Source organism: Prionailurus bengalensis, chromosome C1, assembly GCF_016509475.1.
Source record: "Prionailurus bengalensis isolate Pbe53 chromosome C1, Fcat_Pben_1.1_paternal_pri, whole genome shotgun sequence".
Lineage (NCBI taxonomy): Eukaryota > Metazoa > Chordata > Mammalia > Carnivora > Felidae > Prionailurus > Prionailurus bengalensis.
Window position 1 is genome coordinate 163,539,321 of NC_057345.1, and position 23,698 is coordinate 163,563,018.

General features: G+C 36.6%; 1 protein-coding gene and 1 non-coding gene across 4 annotated transcripts in view; one reads left to right on the forward strand and one right to left on the reverse strand.

Annotated features, from left to right (window-relative positions):
• SCRN3 (secernin 3) overlaps positions 1 to 23,444 on the forward strand; it is a 32,617-nt gene extending 9,173 nt beyond the window's left edge. For 2 of the 3 annotated variants that reach the window (XM_043577079.1, XM_043577081.1), the window contains 4 exons: positions 12,248 to 12,286; positions 18,126 to 18,288; positions 19,133 to 19,313; positions 23,180 to 23,444. In XM_043577079.1, coding sequence (XP_043433014.1) covers positions 12,248 to 12,286; positions 18,126 to 18,288; positions 19,133 to 19,313; positions 23,180 to 23,350 — 554 coding nt within the window. In that variant the 3' untranslated portion in view covers positions 23,351 to 23,444. The remainder of the gene's footprint in view (positions 1 to 12,247; positions 12,287 to 18,125; positions 18,289 to 19,132; positions 19,314 to 23,179) is intronic. The other variant, XM_043577080.1, reaches the window with a different exon arrangement.
• LOC122482236 lies at positions 16,378 to 16,481 on the reverse strand. The gene has a single exon (XR_006297043.1). It is a non-coding gene; the product is annotated as a U6 spliceosomal RNA (small nuclear RNA).
• Positions 23,445 to 23,698: the final 254 nt, after the last annotated feature.

Sequence of the window (23,698 nt, forward strand, 5' to 3'; positions counted from 1 at the left end):
GAGCCTGGAGCCTGCTTCGGATTCTGTGTCTTCTCTCTCTAACCCTCCCCCACTTGTGGTCCGTTTCTCCCTCTCTCAAAAATAAAAAAACATTAAAAAAATTTTTTTAAATAAAAAAAAAGAAAGGAAACAAAATGAATCAAACAAACCAAACCAAACAAAAATCCCAGTCAAGTAAGGAAATAATAAAAACAAGAGCAGAAATCAATAACATTGAAAATAACAAAGCAGTGGAGAAAATTGATCAAACCAAAAGCTGGTTCTTTGAAAAGAGCAATAAAATTGATACACTGTAGACAGTTTGACAAAGAAAAAGAGGAAAACAACACAAGTTATATGTCAGGAAGAGAAATATCATTATCAACCACAGCACAATAAGGAAGGTAATAGAGGAATACTACAAACAGCTCTAAGTGTATTCAATAAGTAAAGGAAATGAACTAATTCCTTGAAAGCCACAAACCACCAAAACTCACCTAAAAAGAAATAACTCTTGATTTGGCAGACAATTTAATTGGTTGTACTCAATCTGTAAACCCAACGGGCGGGCAACTCAAATTTCAGCTGAGTTCTTTCATCTTTAGCTGAGCTGCTTGCAAACTGCCTGACATGGCGATTCACACAGCAGATGGAGATTTGGGCAGGTTTTTTTTTTCCACAGAATTTGGGGGTTCTTCTCTGTCACTCCGTCTTTTATGGGATTCCTCCTTCCCTTTCTAGTACCTGTGGTTGACCTCTGGTTCTTCAAGCCAGAAAGACGGAGATTTTCTGTAAATACCTGCACAATACTGCACAGCATTGACTGTGGCCTTCCCTTGAGCTAAAGCCAGAACACAAATAGGAAATTTATCCTGTGTTTCATCCCATCTTCCAAATGTCCCCCTCCAGAATTTTCCTGCTTTTGTTCACGGTAAAGAACCTTCAGGTAATCTGTATTTTTTTGAGAAAGAGAGAGGGTGCAAGTGAGGGCAAAGAGAGAGAGGGAGGGAGGGAGAGAGAGACAATGAGAGAGAGAGAAGTGGGGCTCACCCAAAGTGGGGCTTGTGTTCACCCAAGTGGGGCTCAAGCTCACCTGATTCAGGACTCGAACCCATGATCTCTCGGGATCATGCCCTGAGCCAAAGTCACATACTTAACCGACTGAGCCACGCAGGTGCCTGATAGTTTGTATTACATCCCAAGTTTATAGTTATCTAAGGGAGGGTTGGTCTGATAGGAACTTACTTAGCTTAATTGAAAGCAGAACTCCTTCCTATGTTATTTAATATTCTATGACATTATTTTACTTATAGAAATAGAAATATATTCACATGATTCAAAATCCACAGGTACACAAGAGTATACAAGAGTATATTCCTACTCTGTCTCTAGATACTCATTTCTTTTTTCCGTAGGTATTCCCTTATGTCTTCCAGATATAATATATGCTTAATGAAACAAATATGTGTATGTAATTTTTTCTTTTTTCTTTTTTTTACAGAAATGGCAGTATGCCATATACACATTTCTGCACATAACTTTTCTTTAGTTAGAAATATATAATATAGATAATTCTGTTTTGATATGTACAGAACTTTCTCATTTTTAAAAGATGCATAGTATTCTAGGGGCGCCTGGGTGGTTAAGTGTCCCACTTCGGCTCGGGTCATGATCTCGTGGTTTGTGAGTTTGAGCCCCGTGTCGGGCTCTGTGCTGACAGTTCAGAGCCTGGAGCCTGCTTCAGATTCTGTGTCCCCCCCTCTCTCTGCCCCACCCCTGCTTGTGCTCAGTTTCTGTCTTTCAAAAATGAATAAACATTAAAAAAAATTTTTTAAAGATGCATAGTATTCTAATATTGTGATATCTTGTTTACTTCCATATGGTTGTATTATAATCATTATATAGTAATGATTGATTGTATGACTCATACTTTAGTTAAAAAATTCCCCATTATCTAGGTTGTTTTTAGTTTTTCAGTACTGAAAATTATGTAATATGCTTATACCTGATTTATATTCTCATTCATGATTATTTTCCTAGAATATGTTTCTAGAAGTAGAATGTAGGGTCAAAGCATATGCATGTTTAAAGGCTTTTGAAACACATTGTCGGGGCGCCTGGGTGGCGCAGTCGGTTAAGCGTCCGACTTCAGCCAGGTCACGATCTCGCGGTCCGGGAGTTCGAGCCCCGCGTCGGGCTCTGGGCTGATGGCTCAGAGTCTGGAGCCTGTTTCCGATTCTGTGTCTCCCTCTCTCTCTGCCCCTCCCCCGTTCATGCTCTGTCTCTCTCTGTCCCAAAAATAAATAAACGTTGAAAAAAAATTAAAAAAAAAATACTCATCAACTTTATAAAAAAAAAAAAAAAAGAAACACATTGTCAAAATGGCCACCAGAAAAGTTGCATCAAATTAAATTTCTACCAGCAATATTTGAGTGCCGTTCTAATATATTTATCAATGTAGGATATTATTTTTGTTCAACCTTAATCAATTGTGTAGGCAAAAATGACATGTTACTATTTTATTTATTTATTATTTTTTAAATTGTATGGTTTTTATCTTTATTTTTCTTTTCTTCTATCTCTATTTTTACCCTATTCTATAAACAGTTTTTAAATATCTCATTGCCTTTATTTATTTTTAATTAATTTTTTAATTTACATCCAAGTTAGCATATAGTGCAACAGTGACTTCAGGAGTAGATTCCTTAATGCCCCTTACCCATTTAGCCCATCCTCCCTCCCACACTCCTCCAGTAACCTTTGTTTATTCTCCATATTTAAGAGTCTCTTATGTTTTGTCCCCTTCCCTGTTTTTGTATTATTTCTGCTTCCTTTCCCTTATGTTTATCTGTTGTGTATCTTAAAGTCCTCATATGAGTGAAGTCATATGATACTTGACTTTCTCTGACTAATTTCGCTTCGCATAATACCTTCTAGTTCCATCCATGTAGTTGCAAATGGCAAGATTTCATTCTTTTTGATTGCCGAGTAATACTCCATTGTATAGATATACCACATCTTCTTTATCCATTCATCCATCAATGGACATCTGGGCTCTTTCCATACTTTGGCTATTGTTCACAGTGCTGCTATAGACATTGGGGTGCATGTGTCCCTTCAAAACAGCACACCTGTATCCCTTGGATAAATATCTAGTAGTGCAATTGCTGGGTCGTAGGGTAGTTCTATTTTTAGTTTTTTGAGGAACCTCCATACTGTTTTCCAGAGTGGCTACACCAGTTTGCATTCCCACCAGCAGTGCAAAAAAAGATCCTCTTCCTCCGCATCCTCGCCAACATCTATTGTTACCTGAGTTGTTAATGTTAGCCATTCTGACAGGTGTGAGGTGGTATCTCAGTGTGGTTTTGATTTGTATTTCCCTGATGATGAGTGATGTTGAGCATTTTTTCATGTGTCAGTTGGCCATCTGGATGTCTTCTTTGGAGAAGTGTCTATTCATGACATGTTATTATTTTAAAATATAGATCTGTTAGTAGTAAGATTAGACATATTCTTGTTTGTTAAAAAATTGTGATTTTTAAATTGCCTGTTAATTAATATATCTTTCCATTTTTATATTTAGTTACTACTCTTTTTAAAAATGTTAATTTATTCATTTTGAGAGAGTTAGAACATGAGCAGAGGAAGGAGCAGAGAGAGGAGAGAGAGAATCCCAAGCTGGCTCCCCATTGACAGCACAGAGCCTGATGTGGGACTCAATCTCACAAACCCTGAGATCATGACCTGAGCCAAAATCAAGAGTTGGATGCCTAACTGACTGAGCCAGCCAGCCTCCTCTAGTTACCACTAATTCTTAAAAAATAACTTGTAATGTATCTTTGTCCCTTTGCCTCCGAAGAACTCCAGAAAAACACCTTTTATTTAGAAGATTATTGAGTGAAATAACTACTGAATGGGTCATTCCACTAATATTCCAAAATATGTGACTAATATATTCCTTCACTTGAAGGATAATATCGTTCTGTAAATCAATGAGAAAGCAACTACTCAGAGATCAGTGATTGGTATTTGCCTCTTAGGTATCCATTAAACAAAGCAATTATGTTATCTATTTGGTATAGCAGAAAAAATTTTGTGACTTTTTAGAATGCCTTAATATCATTGTTTTCAAAGTATTTAGTATCTTACTTACATTTTGCTTTCCAGCAAAATGTCTTACCGTTTGAAAGGTTTCCTGTAAAGTTTCTTAATGTTTGTCATTTAATAAATAGTTTATTTAAATGATCCTTTTTTTTTCATGTGGATGGATATGTAGAAAATGCCAAAATGGGGGCGCCTGGGTGGCTCAGTCGGTTAAGCGGCCGACTTCAGCTCAGGTCACGATCTCGCGGTCCGTGAGTTCGAGCCCCACGTCAGGCTCTGGGCTGATGGCTCAGAGCCTGGAGCCTGTTTCCGATTCTGTGTCTCCCTCTCTCTCTGCCCCTCCCCCGTTCATGCTCTGTCCCTCTCTGTCTCAAAAAACAAACAAACAAACAAACAAACAAACAAAAAAGTTAAAAAAAAAAAAAAGAAAATGCCAAAATGTGTTATCCCAAGGATTATAATTTTAGACTTACTATTGTTGTAAAAGTAGAGACGGAGTAGCAATTGCAGCATATCTATTCCCATTTACTAAAAGCTATCAAGGGCTAGACATTGTGCTAAGTGATTACATTATGTTCTCCAGGGAACTATGAATTAGGTATTAGCTTCATTTTATGAATGAGGAAACTGCTCGTTTATCTCCTCTATGAAACTGAAAAAAATGGACTCTCTTATTTGAACTTACATTTCTCTCAGCACCTAGTTCAGTGTCTTGCAGTAATATGTTGTGTGTGTTTCATAAGTGTTTTTGATGAAGTTAACAAAGGATTGTTCGTTGGATTAAGCCATAACTTACAGATAATGTAACAAAGATTGCTGTTGTGTACTTTTTTTCTGGCAATAAATTTAGAGGCTCAGGACATAAATTAGCAGGTATTCCTTTTAAAAAATGAAGAATAACAACACATAATTCAGGTGGAGAGGAAAATGTCAGGAATCGTAAGGTTTAGGGTAATTGGACAAAAGAAAAAATAGAGGTAATTATAAATTAATTAGCCACTGCATCAGAATAATTAATTCTGTTATATTTAACTACAAAATAACTGAGTTATAGATTTAAAATGCATACATGATTATAGCAAGACTTGCATCTGACATGAAACTTATTTTTCTTCCCAAGTGTAAAGTACAGTTCATCCAGCTTTCTGTGCTTTGCCAAAAGAATAAATGTCTTCCCAATACTTTCATAGAAAATTGTCTACTAGTACATTACAGTTAATTTTTCCTGTGATTTTTCTAGATGGAAGAGCCTACCTCTCGTCTTTCCAGCTACCTGATAGCTATTAACTGTGCTGCATGTATATCCAAATTGTATCTATATTCACTCATGTATTTTAAATAACTAGTTTAAATTGCAATGAAATTGCACCCTGTGTTTTGCATTCATTTCACTGAACCCTGCTACTGTGGTCTCAGTACTTACTCAATGCGTGCTAGTGGATTACTTATAGCTATCCTAGTCAAGTGATCATGTAAATCCTCCCTTCATTTTGAGAATTGCAGGTTTTGAATACAGAAAACATTTTCATAATACCTGTATTATTGCAGTGTTATGGTTCTGACACTGTTTTCATTAAACCTTGCCATTTATAGGAATTTAGATTTGAATCATTTTAAAATCTCACTAGGTGCAGAAGCTATGTGTCTGATAGATAGAAGTGGATAGATAGAAGTTGCTTTATTGTTTAGTTTTAATGTGAAGGGCTGTTTTCAGGTACATGTACATCCCCCTTTTTTTTCTTCCTGCATTTTCTCAAAATTAACAAAGATTTGCTCCTATGACAAGTTATCTATAAATTATTTTTCTTGAATTTGAAGTCATAGCTATCCTGTGGAGAAATGGAAAATTTGCTATTAACATAAAACAGTTGGTAACATGTTGACTGACTGAGGACGGAACATAATTTTATATGGAAGTCAGTTTTAATTTGAAATGTCACAGAATCACATCTTGAGAACAGACTTGCTGTAAGCTTTTTTCTTTTAATTATTCCCATATATCATGGGAATGGGAGGGGGCAGAAATGCTTGCTTTTCATGCTTTCTTTGTGGGTTATTTCGTTTTTTATTCCTTTACTGTCATTGTAGTAGGGTATTAGGAGAGAGCAAACAAATAGCTGTGGTCAACCATGTTGAAGTTACTTGTTTCTTTAGAACTAATTTTAATGCAGTAGTTAAACATTTCCTCTTTTTTTTTTTTTTTAAGTTGATTTATTTATTTGTGAGGAAGAGAGAGAGAAAGCAGGGATGGGCACAGAGACAGAGGGAGAGAGAGAATCCCAAGCAGGCTCTGTGCCGTCAGTGCAGAGCCTGATGTGAGGCTCAAATTCACAAATCGTGAGATCATGACCGGAGCCGAGACCAAGGGTCAGATGCTTAACTGACTGAGCCACCCAGGTCCTCCTAAACATTGTCAATATAAAGTATCTGAAAATATCTGATACCAGGAACTATAGGTTTTATGGGTTTTTATTGTAACTGTACTTGTTCCAATATGGGTCTATCATGTTCATTACTGTTATTGAGAAATTGATACTACGTGAGGGTAAAAAGAGACTGGTGGGAGGCACAACAGTGGAGGGTTAAAAGCACAGAGCTGGACTTCTGCTTCTGGTTATTAAGGAGTAACTAGTGTTAGACTAACCTCCCCCTAAGAATACCTATAAAATCTGGAGGAATAAAACAAAAAAGCTGGAGGAATAAAAGCCACTGTATGAAGGCATAGGTGAATGCCCGTAACAGTTAGGACATGAGGGTCTTGGTTCAACAGATTAAGAAAAGACTATCTACACTCTGAGAAGCACCTGACCTTCTTGTCACAATTTCTCCTTAAAGCAATCATTGACTTCTAAGCGGCACATATGTAGGATGAGACACTGAGAAATCAAGACCAGAGTAGTTGCTAACTGCTTAAAAAGCTAAGTAGAGATGTGGGACTCTCACATGGCTTTAGGGACAAAACTTAAATTTGATTGCCAATCAAGAAGAGGCCTGGGAAACACCCCAGCCTTTCAGCCCAGAAAAACTACACTTAAGAGAAAGAAGAAACAGGGACCAGGCCAGTCACAACTGGATCAGTAGGTAATGTACCTATATTCTGTGTGTTTACCAGAAGAAAATTAAATCCTCTGTTGAAAATATGAAGAGCTTCTACAAATTTTCATTCATAGTTTCCAACATTGGGTAAAAAATTATCAGACATGCCAGGTAATAAGACTAAATGACCAAAAACCAAGAGAAAGCAGACAATAGAAACTAACCCATTGGTATCCACAAACTAGCTTTGTCACAGACTAGGAGTCTGGAGTTCTCTCCTGTGCAGCAAGAGAGCAGACATAGAATTGAATACGAGAGAGACTAGTGTCTGGGAGGAGACAAGAGCCCCAAACAAAGCTTTTGTGTGCGTATTTATTGAGCTCTCAAGATCTTACACACAGGGTGATGTGAAGAAAACAAGATCTTACACACGTGGTGAACATGAAGAGAACAATCAGATAGTAATTGTTAACTTGTGTGTGGAAGAAGCAAAGGGTCTGGGGGGGGGGGGCGAGTGGAGTTTGTGATCAAAGCACAATAGTATATTGGCGCCAGATGGAAAGTAATTTCCTGCAGGTGATATAACAAGTTACGCGTGATCCCATTACAATAATCTCGCTAGCTAACCTTGGGCGCTTTCGCCCCATGGTGGCAGCTTTCCACCCTAAACTTTTTTCTAATCCATTTATGTAAATATATGGAATTCTTTTTTTTTTTTTTAATTTTTTTTTTCAATGTTTATTTATTTTTGGGACAGAGAGAGACAGAGCATGAACGGGCAAGGGGCAGAGAGAGAGGGAGACACAGAATCGGAAACAGGCTCCAGGCTCTGAGCCATCAGCCCAGAGCCCGACGCGGGGCTCGAACTCACGGACCGCGAGATCGTGACCTGGCTGAAGTCGGACGCTTAACCGACTGCGCCACCCAGGCGCCCCATATATGGAATTCTTGAACGTATTTCCCCACATAGCTTTATCAGACACCGACTTAAATTAGCATGTTTTATATGTTCAAGAAAATTAGATGAAGAGATGGAGAATTTCATCAGAGAACTGGAATCTATAAATAGAATCAAGTGGAAATAATAGAACTATAGCATTCTAATTACTGCAATTAAGAATTCAATGGATTGGTTTAATAACAGATTAGACTTAGCAAAATAAATTATTAACTGGAAGATCAGTAGAAACTCTCCTGATTGAAGCAGAGAGATAAAAGTTTAGAAAATATACATAAGAGTGTGAGAGGGGCGCCTGGGTGGCTCAGTCGGTTAAGTGTCCGACTTCGGCTCAGGTCACGATCTCACAGTTCGTGAGTTCGAGCCCCGCGTCGGGCTCTGTGCTGACAGCTCGGAGCCTGCTTCACATTCTGTGTCTCCCTCTCTCTCTGCCCCTTCCCTGCTCATGCTGTGTCTCTCTCTGTCTCAAAAAAATAAATAAACATTAAAAAAAAAAAAAGAGTGTGAGAGCCATCTCAGACTCAGTGAAAAGGTCTCACACATATGTAATTGGAGTCTCAGCAGGAAAGGACAGAGAGAATATGGAGGGGCAAAAGCAATATTTGATGAGATACTGGCCAAGAATTTCCCAAAACTAATAAAAGTCATTAATCCACAGCTTCAAGCTCTATACACCACAAGAATAAATGAAAAGAAACCATACCTGGGCACATCATAGTAAGATTTCTTTTTTTTTAATTTTTTTTTTCAACGTTTATTTATTTTTGGGACAGAGAGAGACAGAGCATGAACGGGGGAGGGGCAGAGAGAGAGGGAGACACAGAATCGGAAACAGGCTCCAGGCTCCGAGCCATCAGCCCAGAGCCCGATGCGGGGCTCGAACTCCCGGACCGTGAGATCGTGACCTGGCTGAAGTCGGATGCCCAACCGACTGCGCCACCCAGGCGCCCCTCATAGTAAGATTTCTAAAGGAAAAAGCCCAACCAAACAACAACCAACAGAGAGAAAATCTTAAAAGCAGTGAGAGAAAAGATACATATTATCTTCAAAGGAGCAAATATGGGACTGACCGATTAACTTTTTACTAGATGGGAAAGAATCCAGAAGACTGTAAAGGACACCTTTAAAGTGATGAAGACAAATAATGACTAGTCATTTAGAACTCAATACGAAAATCTCCTCCAAAAATGAAGTTGAAATAAAACAAAATTTGTCAGTAGCCAATTGGCACTAAAATAGTAAGAGTCATTCTTCAGGCAGGAAAAATGATCTCGGATATCAGCAAGGTAAGCAGGAGTGAATGAAGAGCAACAAAAACAGGAAATAAGTGGGTAAAACTAAATGAATATTGAGTATTTAAAATGATAATTTTATGACCAGTGGCCATAGCTGCAGTGTTCAAAATATGTCGTGCATGGATTTTGTGTAGTATTGAGACTATGCTTCCCACAGGCTGCTCCTTGCCAATGACTGAAAGAGGCAGGGAGACTAAGGAATTCCTGGGATCATGGGAATCCTCCAATGGCCGACTTTGGGTCAAGGAACCCCTGATAGGCTTGCAAAGGTTTTCTTAGATGGTGTGGCATTCTAGGACACTTCCAACTCAACTTTTCTTCCCTCTCAACTTTCCAAACCCAGGTTGAGACTTCCATCATAATCTAGCTTCCTCCTCATTTTCTCTCACAGGCGTTTTCCCTCATAGTCATTTTCCCTAATAAAGTCCTTGTACATTTAACCATATGTCATGGCATCTGCTTCTCAGAAGACTCAGACAAACACTAGAATTAAATGTCTGAGCATAGCACAAAAGACCGGAGGCAGTAACTGGAGTTAAAGTGTTGTAAGGTCCTTGGGTTAATGGATAATTAATTTAAGGCAGACTGTAATAAGTCAAGAGAAACTAACAAAATGATAAAAGAATGTATAATCAACAGGGGAGAAGTAAAATAATAAACACTTGAAAAATTCAAGAGGGCAAGGAAGGAGAAAAAAGGAAAAATAGCTGGCATAAATAGAAAACTAAAAATATAAGGGTTGATTTTGTCCTACATGGAATTTTTCTTTTTTTAAAGCATTTTTTAACGTTTATTTATTTTTGAGACAGAGAGAAACAGAGCATGAGCAGGGGAGAGGGAGAGGGAGACTGAGTCTCTCAGACACTGCACTATATGGAATTTTTCTTTTTTTTCTGTTTTAATTTTTTTTTTTAACGTTTATTTTTGAGACAGGGAGAGATAGAACATGAATGGGGGAGGGTCAGAGAGAGAGGGAGACACAGAATCTGAAACAGGCTCCAGGCTCTGAGCTGTCAGCACAGAGCCCAACGTGGGGCTCGAACTCACGGACCGCGAGATCATGACCTGAGCCGAAGGCGGACGCTCAACCGACTGAGCCACCCAGGTGCCCCGATATGGAATTTTTCTTAATGGTTTCTAGCATTGATGTCCTTTGAGAGAGGTCGTTTTTACTATACCGTAAATGGTTATCTTTTTTTTAAGTTTATTTAATTTTGAGAGAGTGAGTGTGTGAGAGTGTGTGAGAGAGGGGAGGGGCAGAGAGAATGGGAGAGAGAATCCCAAGCGGGCTCTGTGCGAACACAGAGCTTGATCTCACGGACCAAACCGAAATCAAGAGCCAGACGCTTAACTGACTGAGCCACCCAGGTGCCCCCAGAAATGATTATCTACATCTTATATTTATAACTTTATTTTGCAAATTTAAATTATGATGATTCTAGAATCATTCTAAAATAAAGTATGAATTAGGATTCTACCGTTTTCCTCACCACTCAAATGATTATCCAGTGATCCCAGTACTAATGATTAAATGGATTATCTTTCTCTACTGATTTGAAATGTCAACCAACTTGATCAAATTAATTCCTAAGTAAACCCATGTGTAAATTAGATTACTGTATTTGTCCAGTTTTGTTTAAAACAGTGTAAGTACACACAGTAAGTACTCAATACTTGTTGTATGAACAAAGAACAAAATGAGGGAATTTGCAATACTGTTTTTTTCTTTTTATGTGGTAGGACAAGGATATCTTCACTACTATGCTCTTTCAAAATGTTCCTGACAATCCTTGATTGATCATTTTCCAGATAAATTTTACAATAATTTTATTCAGCTTCTCCTCCCAAAACATTCTTTGAGGTTTGACTGGAATTGAATCAAAACTATAGATTATTTTAGGGGAGGATCGACATCTAATATATATTGCCTTCCTATTCAAGAACAAGATATGGCTGTCCATTTATTGAAATTTTCTTTTGTGTTTCTAAGACTTGTGTAGTTTTATCCAGGTTTTCCATATTGAGTTTTTTTGTTGTTAAATCTTTTGTGAAAACTTGTTCTATGCTAGACTTGAGATCACATAGCAGCAGATATGATTGATATGGTCTGTGACCTTCTGGAACATAATAACTAGTGGAAGGTAGGACACAGGCAAGTAACAGATAGTATTTTTTGCTATTTGGTCATTTTCTAGTCTTTACCATGTTGCAGTGTACATCTTGGTTTATTAAGTTTTGTCTGCATTTCAAAATTGTTTCTTTTTTTAAAAAAATTTTTTAAATGTTTATTTATTTTTGAGAGAGAGAGAGAGAGAGACAGAGCATGAGCAGGGGAGGGGCAGAGAGACAGAGAGAGAAAGAGACAGAACCCAGAAGCAGGCTCCAGGCTCTGAGCTGTCAGAACAGAGCCTGATGTGGGGCTCGAGCTCACAGACTGTGAGATCATGGTCTGAGCAGAGGTCGGACGCTTAATGGACTGAGCCACTGAGGCACCCCCAAAATTGTTTCTTTAGGATGGATTGTAGAAGGGAAGCAGGACCTATAGTATTTGCAATCTTAACCTAAACAAGAAAACAGTTCTCTAGTTCCCTTCTATAGAGCCTAAATAAATTGTTCTCTAATTAGAACATTTTTTCAAAATTTCAAATTGTTATTATTTTATTGTATGTTGATCTTGTGTTCTGTGACTTTCCTCATTGAAATTGTTAGTTCTAGGAGCTTTTGGTTTTTGTTGTTGTTGTTGTTGGGCAGATTCTCCTTTGGGTGGATTCCTTGGGATTTTCTATGTAGACTATCATATCATCTGCAAATAGGGACAGTTTTAGTTCTTCCTTTCCAATCAATATACTTTTTGTGTCTTTTTATTGCCTTATAGTTCTGGCTAGACCTTCCAGGATTATATTGAATAAGAATGGTAAGAGCTGACTTCCTTGCTTTATTCCCAGTCTTAGGGGGAAAGCATTTAGTCTTTTTATCATTTTTTTAATGTTTAGTATTTATTTTTGAGAGAAAGAGACAGAGTGTGACTGGGGGAGGACTAGAGAGAGAGAGAGAATCTGAAGCAGACTCCAGGCTTTGAGCTGTCAGTGCAGAGCCCGACTGGGGCTCGAACCCACGGACCACAAGATCATGACCTGAGCTGAAGTCGGATGCTTAACCGACTGAGCCACCCTGGTGCCCCAGTTTTTTTTATCATTAAGTGTAGTGTTAGCTATAGCTTTTTGTAGATGCTTAACTTTATCATGTTAAGGAAGTTTCTCTCCATTTCTTGTTTGCTGAGAGGTTTTGTAATGAATAGATGTTGAAGTTTATTATTTTTTTGTGTGTCAGTTGATATGATTCTCTTTCTTCTTCAGCCTGTTAATATGGTAAGTTACATTGATCTTCACATATTGAACCAGCCTTGTATCCTTGGAATAAACCCAGTTTGGTTGTGGTATATAATTCTTTTTATGTATTGCTGGGTTCTGTTTGCTAATATTTTGTTATGGGTTCTTGCATCTATATTTATGAGAGATATTGGTCTGTCTTGTTTGTTTTGTTCTGTACTGCCTTTGTTTGGTTTTGACATCAGCCTAACAGTGAATCAGGAAGTGTTCCCTCCTTTTTTATTTTGTGTAAGAGACAGTGTAGAGTGCTGTCAATTCTTCCTTAAATATTTGATAGAATTCTCCAGGGAAACTATCTGGGCCTGGGTATTTCTTTTCTGTGGGTTTTTAAACTACAAAGTCAATTTCTTTAATAGTTATAGGGATATTCAAATAATCTGTTTAATACTGAGTGAGTTTAGGTAATATGTGCTTTTCAAATAATTGGTCCATTTCTTCCAAGTTGTTAATTTATGTGCATAGAGTCGCTCATAGTATTCCCTTTCGCTTTTAATGTCTGCAGGGTCTGTCATGATATCCCTGTTTCATTCCTGATATTGGTAATTTTGTAATTTTTGTCTTCTCTCTTTTTCTGTCAGTGTAGCTAGAGGTTTGTCAATTGTATTGATTTTTTTCAAAGAACCAGATTTTTGTTCTGTTGACTTTCCTTTATTGTTTTTTTCTTCTTTCAGTTTCATTGACATCTGCTCTTATCTTTATTATTTCCTTCTGCTTGGTTTGGGCTTATTTTTCTCTTTTCCTAGTTTGTTAAGGTGGGAGCATGAGATGCAATGGACAAAATTTTAAGTTTTTTCTCAATATTTTATATTTTTGGCTGGTAATGTGAATGGAATATTTTTCTATTATATTTGCTAAGTAGTTGTTTTTTATCTATAAAAATTGTTGAGTGTTTTCATTTATTTAAAGGAACACCTCACTGACACTCTATTGAATTGGTAATTTTAAAATCTGTCCTCTAGGGGGGCACCTGGGTGGCTCAGTCGGTTAAGTATCAACTGTTGATTTCGGCTCAGGTTGTGATCTCAGGGTTCGTGAGATTAAGCCCTGCATCAGACTCTGCACAGAACCTGCTTGGGATTCTCTCTCTCCCTCCTTCTCTCTCAAAAATAAATAAACTTAAAAAAAAATCCTTCAATTCCATCCTCTTTGGCTTTTCGAGTATGTAATTGTGTATCAGTGGTCCTACTTCCTTTTTCTAGTAGAATTATACTTTTAGAAATATAAATTTTTTCCAAGCATATAAAACTAGGAGGTCATAGAGGAAAATTGGGGAGAGACTTTCTAAAAAAAAGACCTCATTTTAGTCATACACCAGCTAGCCAGTGAACCAAAGATTGCAGAAAGCTGTGATGGATGGTAGGAGTAATATTCTAGTGTGTGTGTGTGTGTGTGTGTGTGTGTGTGTGTGTGTAAATAACACATCTTCTTTATCCATTTATCAGTTGATGGACATTTGGGCTCTTTCCATATTTGGCTATTGTTGATAGCACTGCTATAAACATTGGGGTGCATGTGCCCCTTCAAAACAGCATTCCTATATCCTTTGAATAAATATCTAGTAGTTCAATTGCTGGATCATGGGCTGGTTCTGTTTTTAATTTTTGAGGAACCTCTGTACTGTTTTCCAGAGCGGCTGCACCAGTTTGCATTCCCACCAGCAGCGCAGAAGAGATTTCTTTCTCTGCATCCTTACCAACATCTGTTGTTGCCTGAGTTGTTAATGTTAGCCATTCTGTGTCAGTTGGCCATCTGGATGTCTTCTTTGGAGAAGTGTCTATTCGTGTCTTTTGCCCATTTCTTCACTGGATGACTTGTTTTTTGGGTATTGAGTTTGATAAGTTCTGTATCGATTTTGGATAGTAACCCTTTATCTGATATGTCATTTGCAAATATCTTCTCCCATTCTGTTTATGCCTTTTGGTTTTGCTGATTGCTTCCTTCGCTGTGCAGAAGCTTTTTATTTTGATGAGGTCCCAGTAGTTCATTTTTGCTTTTGTTTCCCTTGCCTCCAGAGACGTGTTGAGTAAGAAGTTGCTGCGGTCAAGGTCAAAGAGGTTTTTGCCTGCTTTCTCCTCTAGGATTTTGATGTCTTCCTGTCTTACACTTAGGTCTTTCATCCATTTTAGTTTACTTTTTGTATGGTGTAAGAAAGTGGTCCAGGTTCATTCTTCTGCATGTTGATGTTCTGGTTTCCCAACACCATTTGCTAAAGAGGCTGTCTATTCCATTGGATATTCTTTCCTGCTTTGTCAAATATTAGTTGGCCATACGTTTGTGGGTCCATTTCTGGGTTCTCTATTCTGTTCCATTGATCTGAGTGTCTGTTTTTGTGCCAGTACCATACTATCTTGATGATTACAGGTTTGTAATATAGCTTGAAGTCCAGAATTGTGATGCCTCCAGCTTTGCTTTTCACTTTCAGGATTGCTTTGCCTGTTTGGAGTCTTTCCTGGTTCCATACAAATTTTAGGGTTGTTTGTTCTAGCTCTGTGAAGAAGGCTGGTGTGATTTTGATAGGGATTGCATTGAATATGTAGATTGCTTTGGGTAGTGTCAACGTTTTAACAATACTTATTCTTCTAATCCATAAGCATGGAATAGTTTTCCATTCTTTTGTATCTTCTTCAATTTCTTCCATAAGCTCTCTGATCTGTCTTCCCTTATAGATTAAAGACTTTTTTTTCCCTTGTTGCTTTCATAATCTTTACTTGTCTGTGTATTTTGTGAATTTGACTATGATATTCCTCGTTGATGGTCTGTTTTTGTTGAATCTAATGGGAGTTCTCTGTGCTTCTTGGATTTTGATGTCTGTGTCTTTCCCCAGGTAAGGAAAATTTTCTGCTGTGGTTTGCTCACATAAACTGTCTACTCCTTTTTCTCTCTCTTCATCTTCTGGGACTTCTATGATTCAGATGTTATTCCTTTTTAATAAGTCACTGAGTACTCTAATTTTTGTATCATGCTCTTTTGCCTTAGTTTCCCTCTTTTTTCTGCTTCATTATTCTTCATAATTTTGTCTTCTATATTGCTGATCTGCTTCATCCATCCTTGCCGCCGTGGCATACAACTGAGATGCAATCTCAAATGTATTTTACTTCTTTTGTCTCCGCAGAAAGGGATTCTCTGGTGTCTTCTATGCTTTTTTCAACCCCAGCTAGTATTCCTATTATCATGATTCTAAATTCTGGTTCAGACATCTTGCTTATATCTGTGTTGAGTAAGTCCCTGACTGTCATTTCTTCCTGTTCTTTCTTTTGGAGCGAATCCTTCATTTTGTCATTTTTGAGGAAGAAAATAATTAATAAAAAAATTAAAATTAAAAAATTAAAAGCAACACAAAAAGTCAAATAAAGGAAGCTAGATCCTAGGTGCGTTTTGGCCTGGTTTTTGAAAGAAGCTTGATAGAATAGAGAAAAAAGGGAAAGAAAAGAAAAAAAGTAAGAAGTGTTAAAAAAATTTAAAAATGTATACAACAAAATAGAATAAAATGAAATGAGGAAAGTAAAGTAGAATTTTAAAAATTACAAAAAATAAAAACTATAGCAAAAAATTTTTAAAAATTTTTAACGGGAAATAAAAATAAAATGTTCTCTTTCTGTATCAAACAATAAGAAAAAAAAATATGGAACACTTCACAAATTTGCATGGCATCCTTGCTCAGGGGCCATGCTAATCTCTGTATCATTCCAATTTTAGTATATGTGCTGCCGAAGCAAGCACTTAGATGTGTTGCTTTAAATGGCTATTTTCTTGTACCACTTTTCTTTTGATAATGAGAATTTCCTGTTTGAAAGCTTTTAAACCTATTCTGAAAGTCTTCCTGAAAGATCCTTTTTGAATTGTTAACTGTGGTTACCTCCAACTGAAACTGGATAAGGGAACTTTCACTTCTTTACATTCACAGAGCTACATATCTGTGTCAAAGTACATCAATATCAATCTGTCTGTCTATCTCTCTATTTCCTAGGACAGTGCCTGGCATTTAGTAGATGCTCAATAAGTATTTGTTGGAGGAATGAGAACTAAATAGAGAAAAATCTCATTTTTGTCTTTAGAGAATTTATAATCTAATGGCAGGGATAGAAGCTATACGTGCAAAAAATCAAGAATGCTTATATGAAAGGAAAAGCTTATTTCAGTTCATCTTAATGGTAAATTTTAATTTGAAGGAGTTTGGGGGCACCTGGGTGGCTTAATCTGTTAAGCGTCTGACTCTTGATTTGCCCAGGTCATGATCTCACCATTCATCTGCTTGGGATCCTCTCTCTCCCTCTCTCTCTGCACCTCCCAAGCTTGTGCTCTCTCTCTTTCTCTAAACATAAATACTTTTTTAAAATGAAGGAGTTTTAATTTGATTCAGGGGGAATTGAGAGTCAAATTTTAGGGAAGAGAATTATGACATGTGAGTAGAAGATATCTGGGCTACGTTTTGGAGGACTGCATTGTGTAAGGGGGTAAGATTCTTCATCTTTCATGAGGTAGTTAGATCCTGAACCACATCTTTGAGCATGGATATGTATAGCAAGGAGCAGAGATGTCCGAAGGCACGATGGCTTTTTAAATTTTTTGGTGGAAATGCCTTGCAAATATGGAATTCTGAGGCTCTGTAACCATGGTCATGTTGTGTTGGCTAAAGAGATAAAATAGTTTCTTTTTCTAAAATAAAAAACTCCTTAAAATATCAAACTTTACATATGAAAGCAGAAAACAAAATATAATGCCATCTGTCTTATCACACACAATGGACATTTAAATATTTTAAGTAGTCCAGCAGATTTATGGTCATTAAAATCCCACTAACTAATAATGTGTTTTGTTTCCTTCATTCCCACTCAGGTTACAATTCACACTTTCAGATAAGAGTATTAATATCAGCCACAGAAATTACAGGAAAAGGAGTATTTTATTTTATAAAGAACGCCTTGTATAATACTGGAAACCAAGCACTGTATTCTTTTAATATTTGGTTCCCAGAATGGATAGGCTCAGATGATAGTTACTGATATTGTCAGTTCACTGCTAACTAAATACACCTTAAAAATTTTTGTAAGGGCAACGAGATTGAGTGTATTTTGCATTTTTGATTCCTTCTTAGGAAGTTACAGATTTTACCTGATAGTAATGGTTTTGAGATTTAGTGTGTTTTATATTTTTTAAGAAATCTTCCTTATGATAGTGGAATGAGACTAATAGTTATGATACAAGGTTTGTTCGTAGTCAATCTCTAATTTATCCCTATCCCAATATCTAATTTATCCCAATGTGTCATGTTATATATTATCAACAGAGAAAGCAGTTCATGATTGCAGCATGTCAACCTGCAAATTCATATGTATTTGATGATTTTTAAAATGATTTTCCTAGGAAATATAACTTTTGAAACAATGATGGAAATTCTCCGAGATAAACCAAGTGGCATTAATATGGAGGGAGAATTCCTGACCACTGCAAGCATGGTTTCTATTTTACCTCAAGACTCCAACCTTCCTTGCATTCACTTCTTTACAGGGACTCCTGATCCTGAGAGGTAAAGTCACAAAATACTGTAAACCAACAAGGGGTCAGGGGCTAGGATAGTCATCAGTCTGTTGGTGATTTTGCCAGGCTAACTTTTTCTTACACAAATATGACAATAATTTTTGGATCTATTTTCTGTTCGGGTTGTAGGCTTCCATTTACATATGTGCATTCCTGCCATAACTATTCTCACTTTTTAGGACAAAAATGTTAATAGTTTCTTGTCTGCAGTAATCCTTACTCTCTTTGGCCAAATACATTTAAAATTGTCAAGAAAAGAAAGTAGATGGTTTTCTTTTGCAGATTTCAGTATTATAATATTAGATGGTTAAGAATACTAAGAAGATTAAATGATGTAGTTGTGCTGGATTTAGATGGTTACTTATCCGCTCATATCTAGAAAATATATGCCTGTAAAACTTAAACTATCAGTAGTTGAAGTTATATCTAAAATTGGATTTTAGATATGTTAAAATTGTCTTAAGTCATTAGTGTCTCTCATAGAACTTAATGCACATTACATTGAGAAATGATCTTATATTCTCTCAGTGTTACAGTCTTTCATGTTATTAAAGATCATTTCAAGAAGATGGAGTGAGACTTGAGGACACTTTATTAATACTGCTACTGTGATTTCATTCCAGATCCTAATCCTCAATCTGTAACATTGAGGATTGTTCTTACCCTTCAACTATGGAGTTTTCAGTAGAAAACTATGGACTATAATTTCACTGGACACTGTTTCTGTGCCAGGCCCTTCTAACTAGAGGGAATCTTAGAAGATTTAGCATAATGCTAAATATTTTCCTATCCCCACTATCCCCACAAGCCAACTCTATGACTTTTTCTTCTAGATCTGTTTTTAAGCCTTTCATATTTGTGCCAAATGTTTCACAACTATTGGATACCAGTTCACCAACATTTGATCTTGAAGACCCAGTTAAAAAGAAACCACGTTTTCAGTTTAAGCCTGACAGAAGACACCCACTCTATCAAGAACATCAACAGGCATTGGAAGTAATAGACAAAAAGGAGGTATGATTAAATTATATTCTCTGTTTTATCATTAAGAACAGTTTAAAGTGTTATTCAGTCCACATTTTGAACTTTGGAACTTCACCTTTCTTTCCTTGCTTCATGTAAAAATAGGTTTAAAAATAGTTTAAACTCTCTCTCTCTCTCTCTCAAAAATAAACAAACATTTAAAAAAATAAAAGCTTTTAAAAATAAAATAAAAATAAAATAGTTTAGATGTTTCAATTATAGTAGAGCTCAAACCAAAGATTTAAAATAATGGTTAAGAATGCACTATGAATCTCTTAGAGAAATTTAGTATATTAGACATAATAACAATACCTAACATTTATTGGGCACTTTATCGTATCATTACACAAAATAGAATATTTTATTTAATCTTCAAACCACTTTATGAGGTAAATACTATTGTTATCTCCATTTCACTGATAAGGAATCTCCATTTACTGAGACTTAGAGAGTTTAAGTAGCTTGCTTAGTTTATATCTCACACCAAAAATTACAGAGCTACTGGAGGGCAGTTAACATCTCTTACATACAAAATGTTCTTTATCAGATAGCCTCAGATTAATTTTTATTGGAAATGCTTAACACTCCTTAGACTTAATAATAATGATGAATTGGAGTCTTTTTTAAAAAATGGTAAGTGCTTATTCTTTTTAAATGTAAGCAGTATAGAAGATGAACATCATCCAAAATCTCATCTCTAGAAATAAGCAGATATATTTTTGGGCAGACAGACAGATTGACAGATAATTTTCTAATATCCATACCTCTTCAACTTTCTTCCCTCTCTGCCCCAGAGATAAAATATAGATTAGAAGGAAATGGAAGAGCTAGCTGGAGGTTTTTTACAGAACCATCAACTAATTCCCTCCAGGGAGGAAAAGATTGGCCATCTTGTACCTTTCCACACCTGTTTGTACCGGCTCCCGATTTCTATTGCTATCATTCCTTTTACTTCCTCGAGATATATACATTTACATTCTTTCTACATAAAATGCAATGTATCAGTTGTCTTCCAGGTAATTATTTATTTACTTTTGTCTGTAGTATGTTTGCACGGTTGCCATTCCCTCACCCGCTTTGCTTACACTTAAAGCAGAGAACTCTGTCTAGACCTCCTGTTTGCTGTGGATTCTTGACACTTGCTTTATCTTGGACTACTTTGTTTTCACTTGTAACTTACAGTGTAAACACTTTTTGTAGGTAGCCGGTGGCATGGAATGAGAGGCAGGCAAGTTGTTCTAGGGGCATTAAGTACGCTGATGAGAGCCCAGTCTACCGGCCAGTGGTGTCATCCACTGTGTGGGCTTGGCTTACACTCCTGACTGAGCACAGTACTGGGACAAATGAGCCCCCTGATCCTTCTTGCCTTTGCTCAAGTTCCTCAGTGATATGTTTCAAGAGATATGTCTGCTCTGGAGGGATTTTTCCCTCACTTCTCCCTGAGCAGCCTCCACACTGCCACTAATCGCTTACTTAGTTCTCAGCATTGTCAGCTTCCTTTCCCCTCAATACTGTTTCTGGAAGGTTGGTTTTGTAGACGTATTATTAAATGCTTGTTAAATTAAAATGCTGATTGACATTTTTCTAAGTAATATTGAAATTAAAATTTAAAAGCTGTTAGTATTTTAGGCTTTATTTAATAGCCATTAAATGTTGATTGACAACAGAAAGTAATGGAGAAACCATAGAACCTGAAGGAAGAAGTGTCAAAGAGCTGGATTCTAGTCTACTTTTTTTTTTTTTTTTACTGAAGTATAATTGACACAAAATGTTAACATTAGTTTTAGGTGTACAATATAGTGATTGGACAAATCTATACATTATGCTGTGCTCACCCCACGTGTAGCTGCCATCTGTCACCATACGATGCTATTACAATACCATTAACTATATTCCTTATGTGCCTTTTATCCCCATGGCATTCATTCCATAACTGGACACCTATATCTTCCTCTTCTCCTCACTCATATTGTCTACCTCCTCACCCCCTGTCATCTGGCAACCATCAATTTCTTTGTTCTCTGTATTTATGGGTCTAATGCTGCTTTTTGTCATTTGTTTTGTTTTTTAGATTCCATATATATTATGCAGAATCATGTGGTATTTGTCTTTCTCTGGTTCTAGTCTATTTTTATGACTTAGGGAGAGTCAGTGCTACTGGTAGTTTTAATGTACGTTTCTTGATTACTAATGAGGTTGAAAAGCTTCTCAGATGTTTATTAGCCATTAGTATTTCCTCTTAAATGACTTGCCTGTTCTTTTCCTTAGCCTGTTTTTCAGTTGTTGCTTGGTTGTTTTTGTCTTTTGCCTCAGAGAGGCAAAACTATATGGATTTTGAGTCTTTGTTATATTGCAATTTTTTATCTCAGTTTATTGTTTATTTAACTTTTTTTTCAGACAGAAGTTTTAAGTTATGTCAATTACATTTGTTAGTCTTTTCCTTTAAGGCATCTTGATTTCATGCTTCAAGAGGCTTGCTTCATCTCAAAATAAATATAACTTCTGTATTTTCTTCTAGTATGTATGTGTGTGTTTGAAAAAAATAGTTCTTGAATTTTTCTGAAATTTCTTTCTATTTTTTCATGTTTATTTAAGAGAGGGGGAGAGAGAGAGAGAGAGAGAGAGAGAGAGAGCGCGTGTGGGAGGAGGGGCAGAGAGAGAATACCAAGCTCCACATTGTCAGCGCAGAGCCCAATGTGGGGCTGGAATTCACGAACCCTGAGATCATGATCTGAGCTGAAATCAAGAGTCTGGTGCTTAACTTACTGAGCCACCTAGGTGCCCCCGAAATTTATTTTTGTGTATGTTATGAAGTAGGGATTCTAACTTTGTTTTCCAAGAGGTGACCAATTATTTCAATACCATTTATAGACAAAATATATTTTTTTCTCACTAATATGTAATGTAGTGTTTTGTCAGAAAAAGTTGATCCAATTTGATTTTAAAGTCCATGTTTAGATTAAGCATCTTTGTTTTGTGGAATTCTGCCCTATAATGGTTCAAATTTTTAAAATTATGCTTACTTTCTAGTAACTTTCTTCTTATATATTTTTTCTCTCAGTACCTACCCTATAACTGGTCATGGTAATTCACCAATAACTTAAAAATTCCTTTATTTATTTATTTTTTTCAACGTTTATTTATTTTTGGGACAGAGAGAGACAGAGCATGAACGGGGAAGGGGCAGAGAGAGAGGGAGACACAGAATCGGAAACAGGCTCCAGGCTCTGAGCCATCAGCCCAGAGCCCGACGCGGGGCTCGAACTCCCGGACTGCGAGATCGTGACCTGGCTGAAGTCGGACGCTTAACCGACTGCGCCACCCAGGCGCCCCAAAAATTCCTTTATTCTATATGAGTAATGACCTTTCCCCTGATTCTTGAAACAGGGAGAATCATAGAGAAAATGTCTTTTTTAGTTGTTCTTTCCCTTGAATACTACTGTTCTTTTTCCTTTGTTTAATCTGATAATATTGATTTTAAATATAGAAGATCCACCTTCATAAAAATATCTTAGCCTCATTTTTCAGCAACCTTCCCCAGACACAATATCATAATTTCAATGGTCCTGTAAATTTTTCTTTTAGGTTTCTTGCTTATAGACTAATCCTATGCAATTATGCTTACTCTTTTCTACTAAGAATACCTGATAAATTGGAGTTAATCCATTAATTCAATATAGAACAAAGATTTTTCCTAAAGAATTTCATTCTGTACTATATCTAAAGAATGAGAGGAGAACCAAACTAGAAGTGGAAACCAGAATGAAAAAAAAAACTTGTCTGTAGAGGTGGTTTGGAATTTGGTTAGACTTATATGTGTGTGTGAATTTACTTATTTTTATTTTTTCATTGTTCAGGAAAAAGCCAAAACTATGTTGGACAACATGAGGAAACTGGAGAAAGAACTATTCAAAGAAATGGAATCAATTCTTCAAAACAAGCCTCTTGATGTTGATAAAATTGTTAATCTCTTTCCCCAGTGTGCAAAAGATGAAATTAGAATTTATAAGTCAAACATTAGTTCTTAGTGTCATATAAATGGTCAACAGTCTTCCTCAAAGTCAGAATCTATCACCTTGGTAAATGATATAACCTAGTTTGAGTAGATCTGATTTTTCTTTAATAGCGTTTACCTAATGGCCTATTAAAACTACACATAGTCTTGCTGAAATATTGAGAAAGAAAATAACATTGGAATTAGGCACATATATCATGGAATAGCCAGGAGTTATTTCAGGTATGTGTGTGTGTGTGTGTGTGTGTGTGTGTGTGTGTGTGTATGTGGTTTTTTTCCAGCCATAATACCTTTTTAAAAATTACAATAATTAAATATTCAATTCTGCATAAAGTATGAAATATTAAAATAATGAATAGAT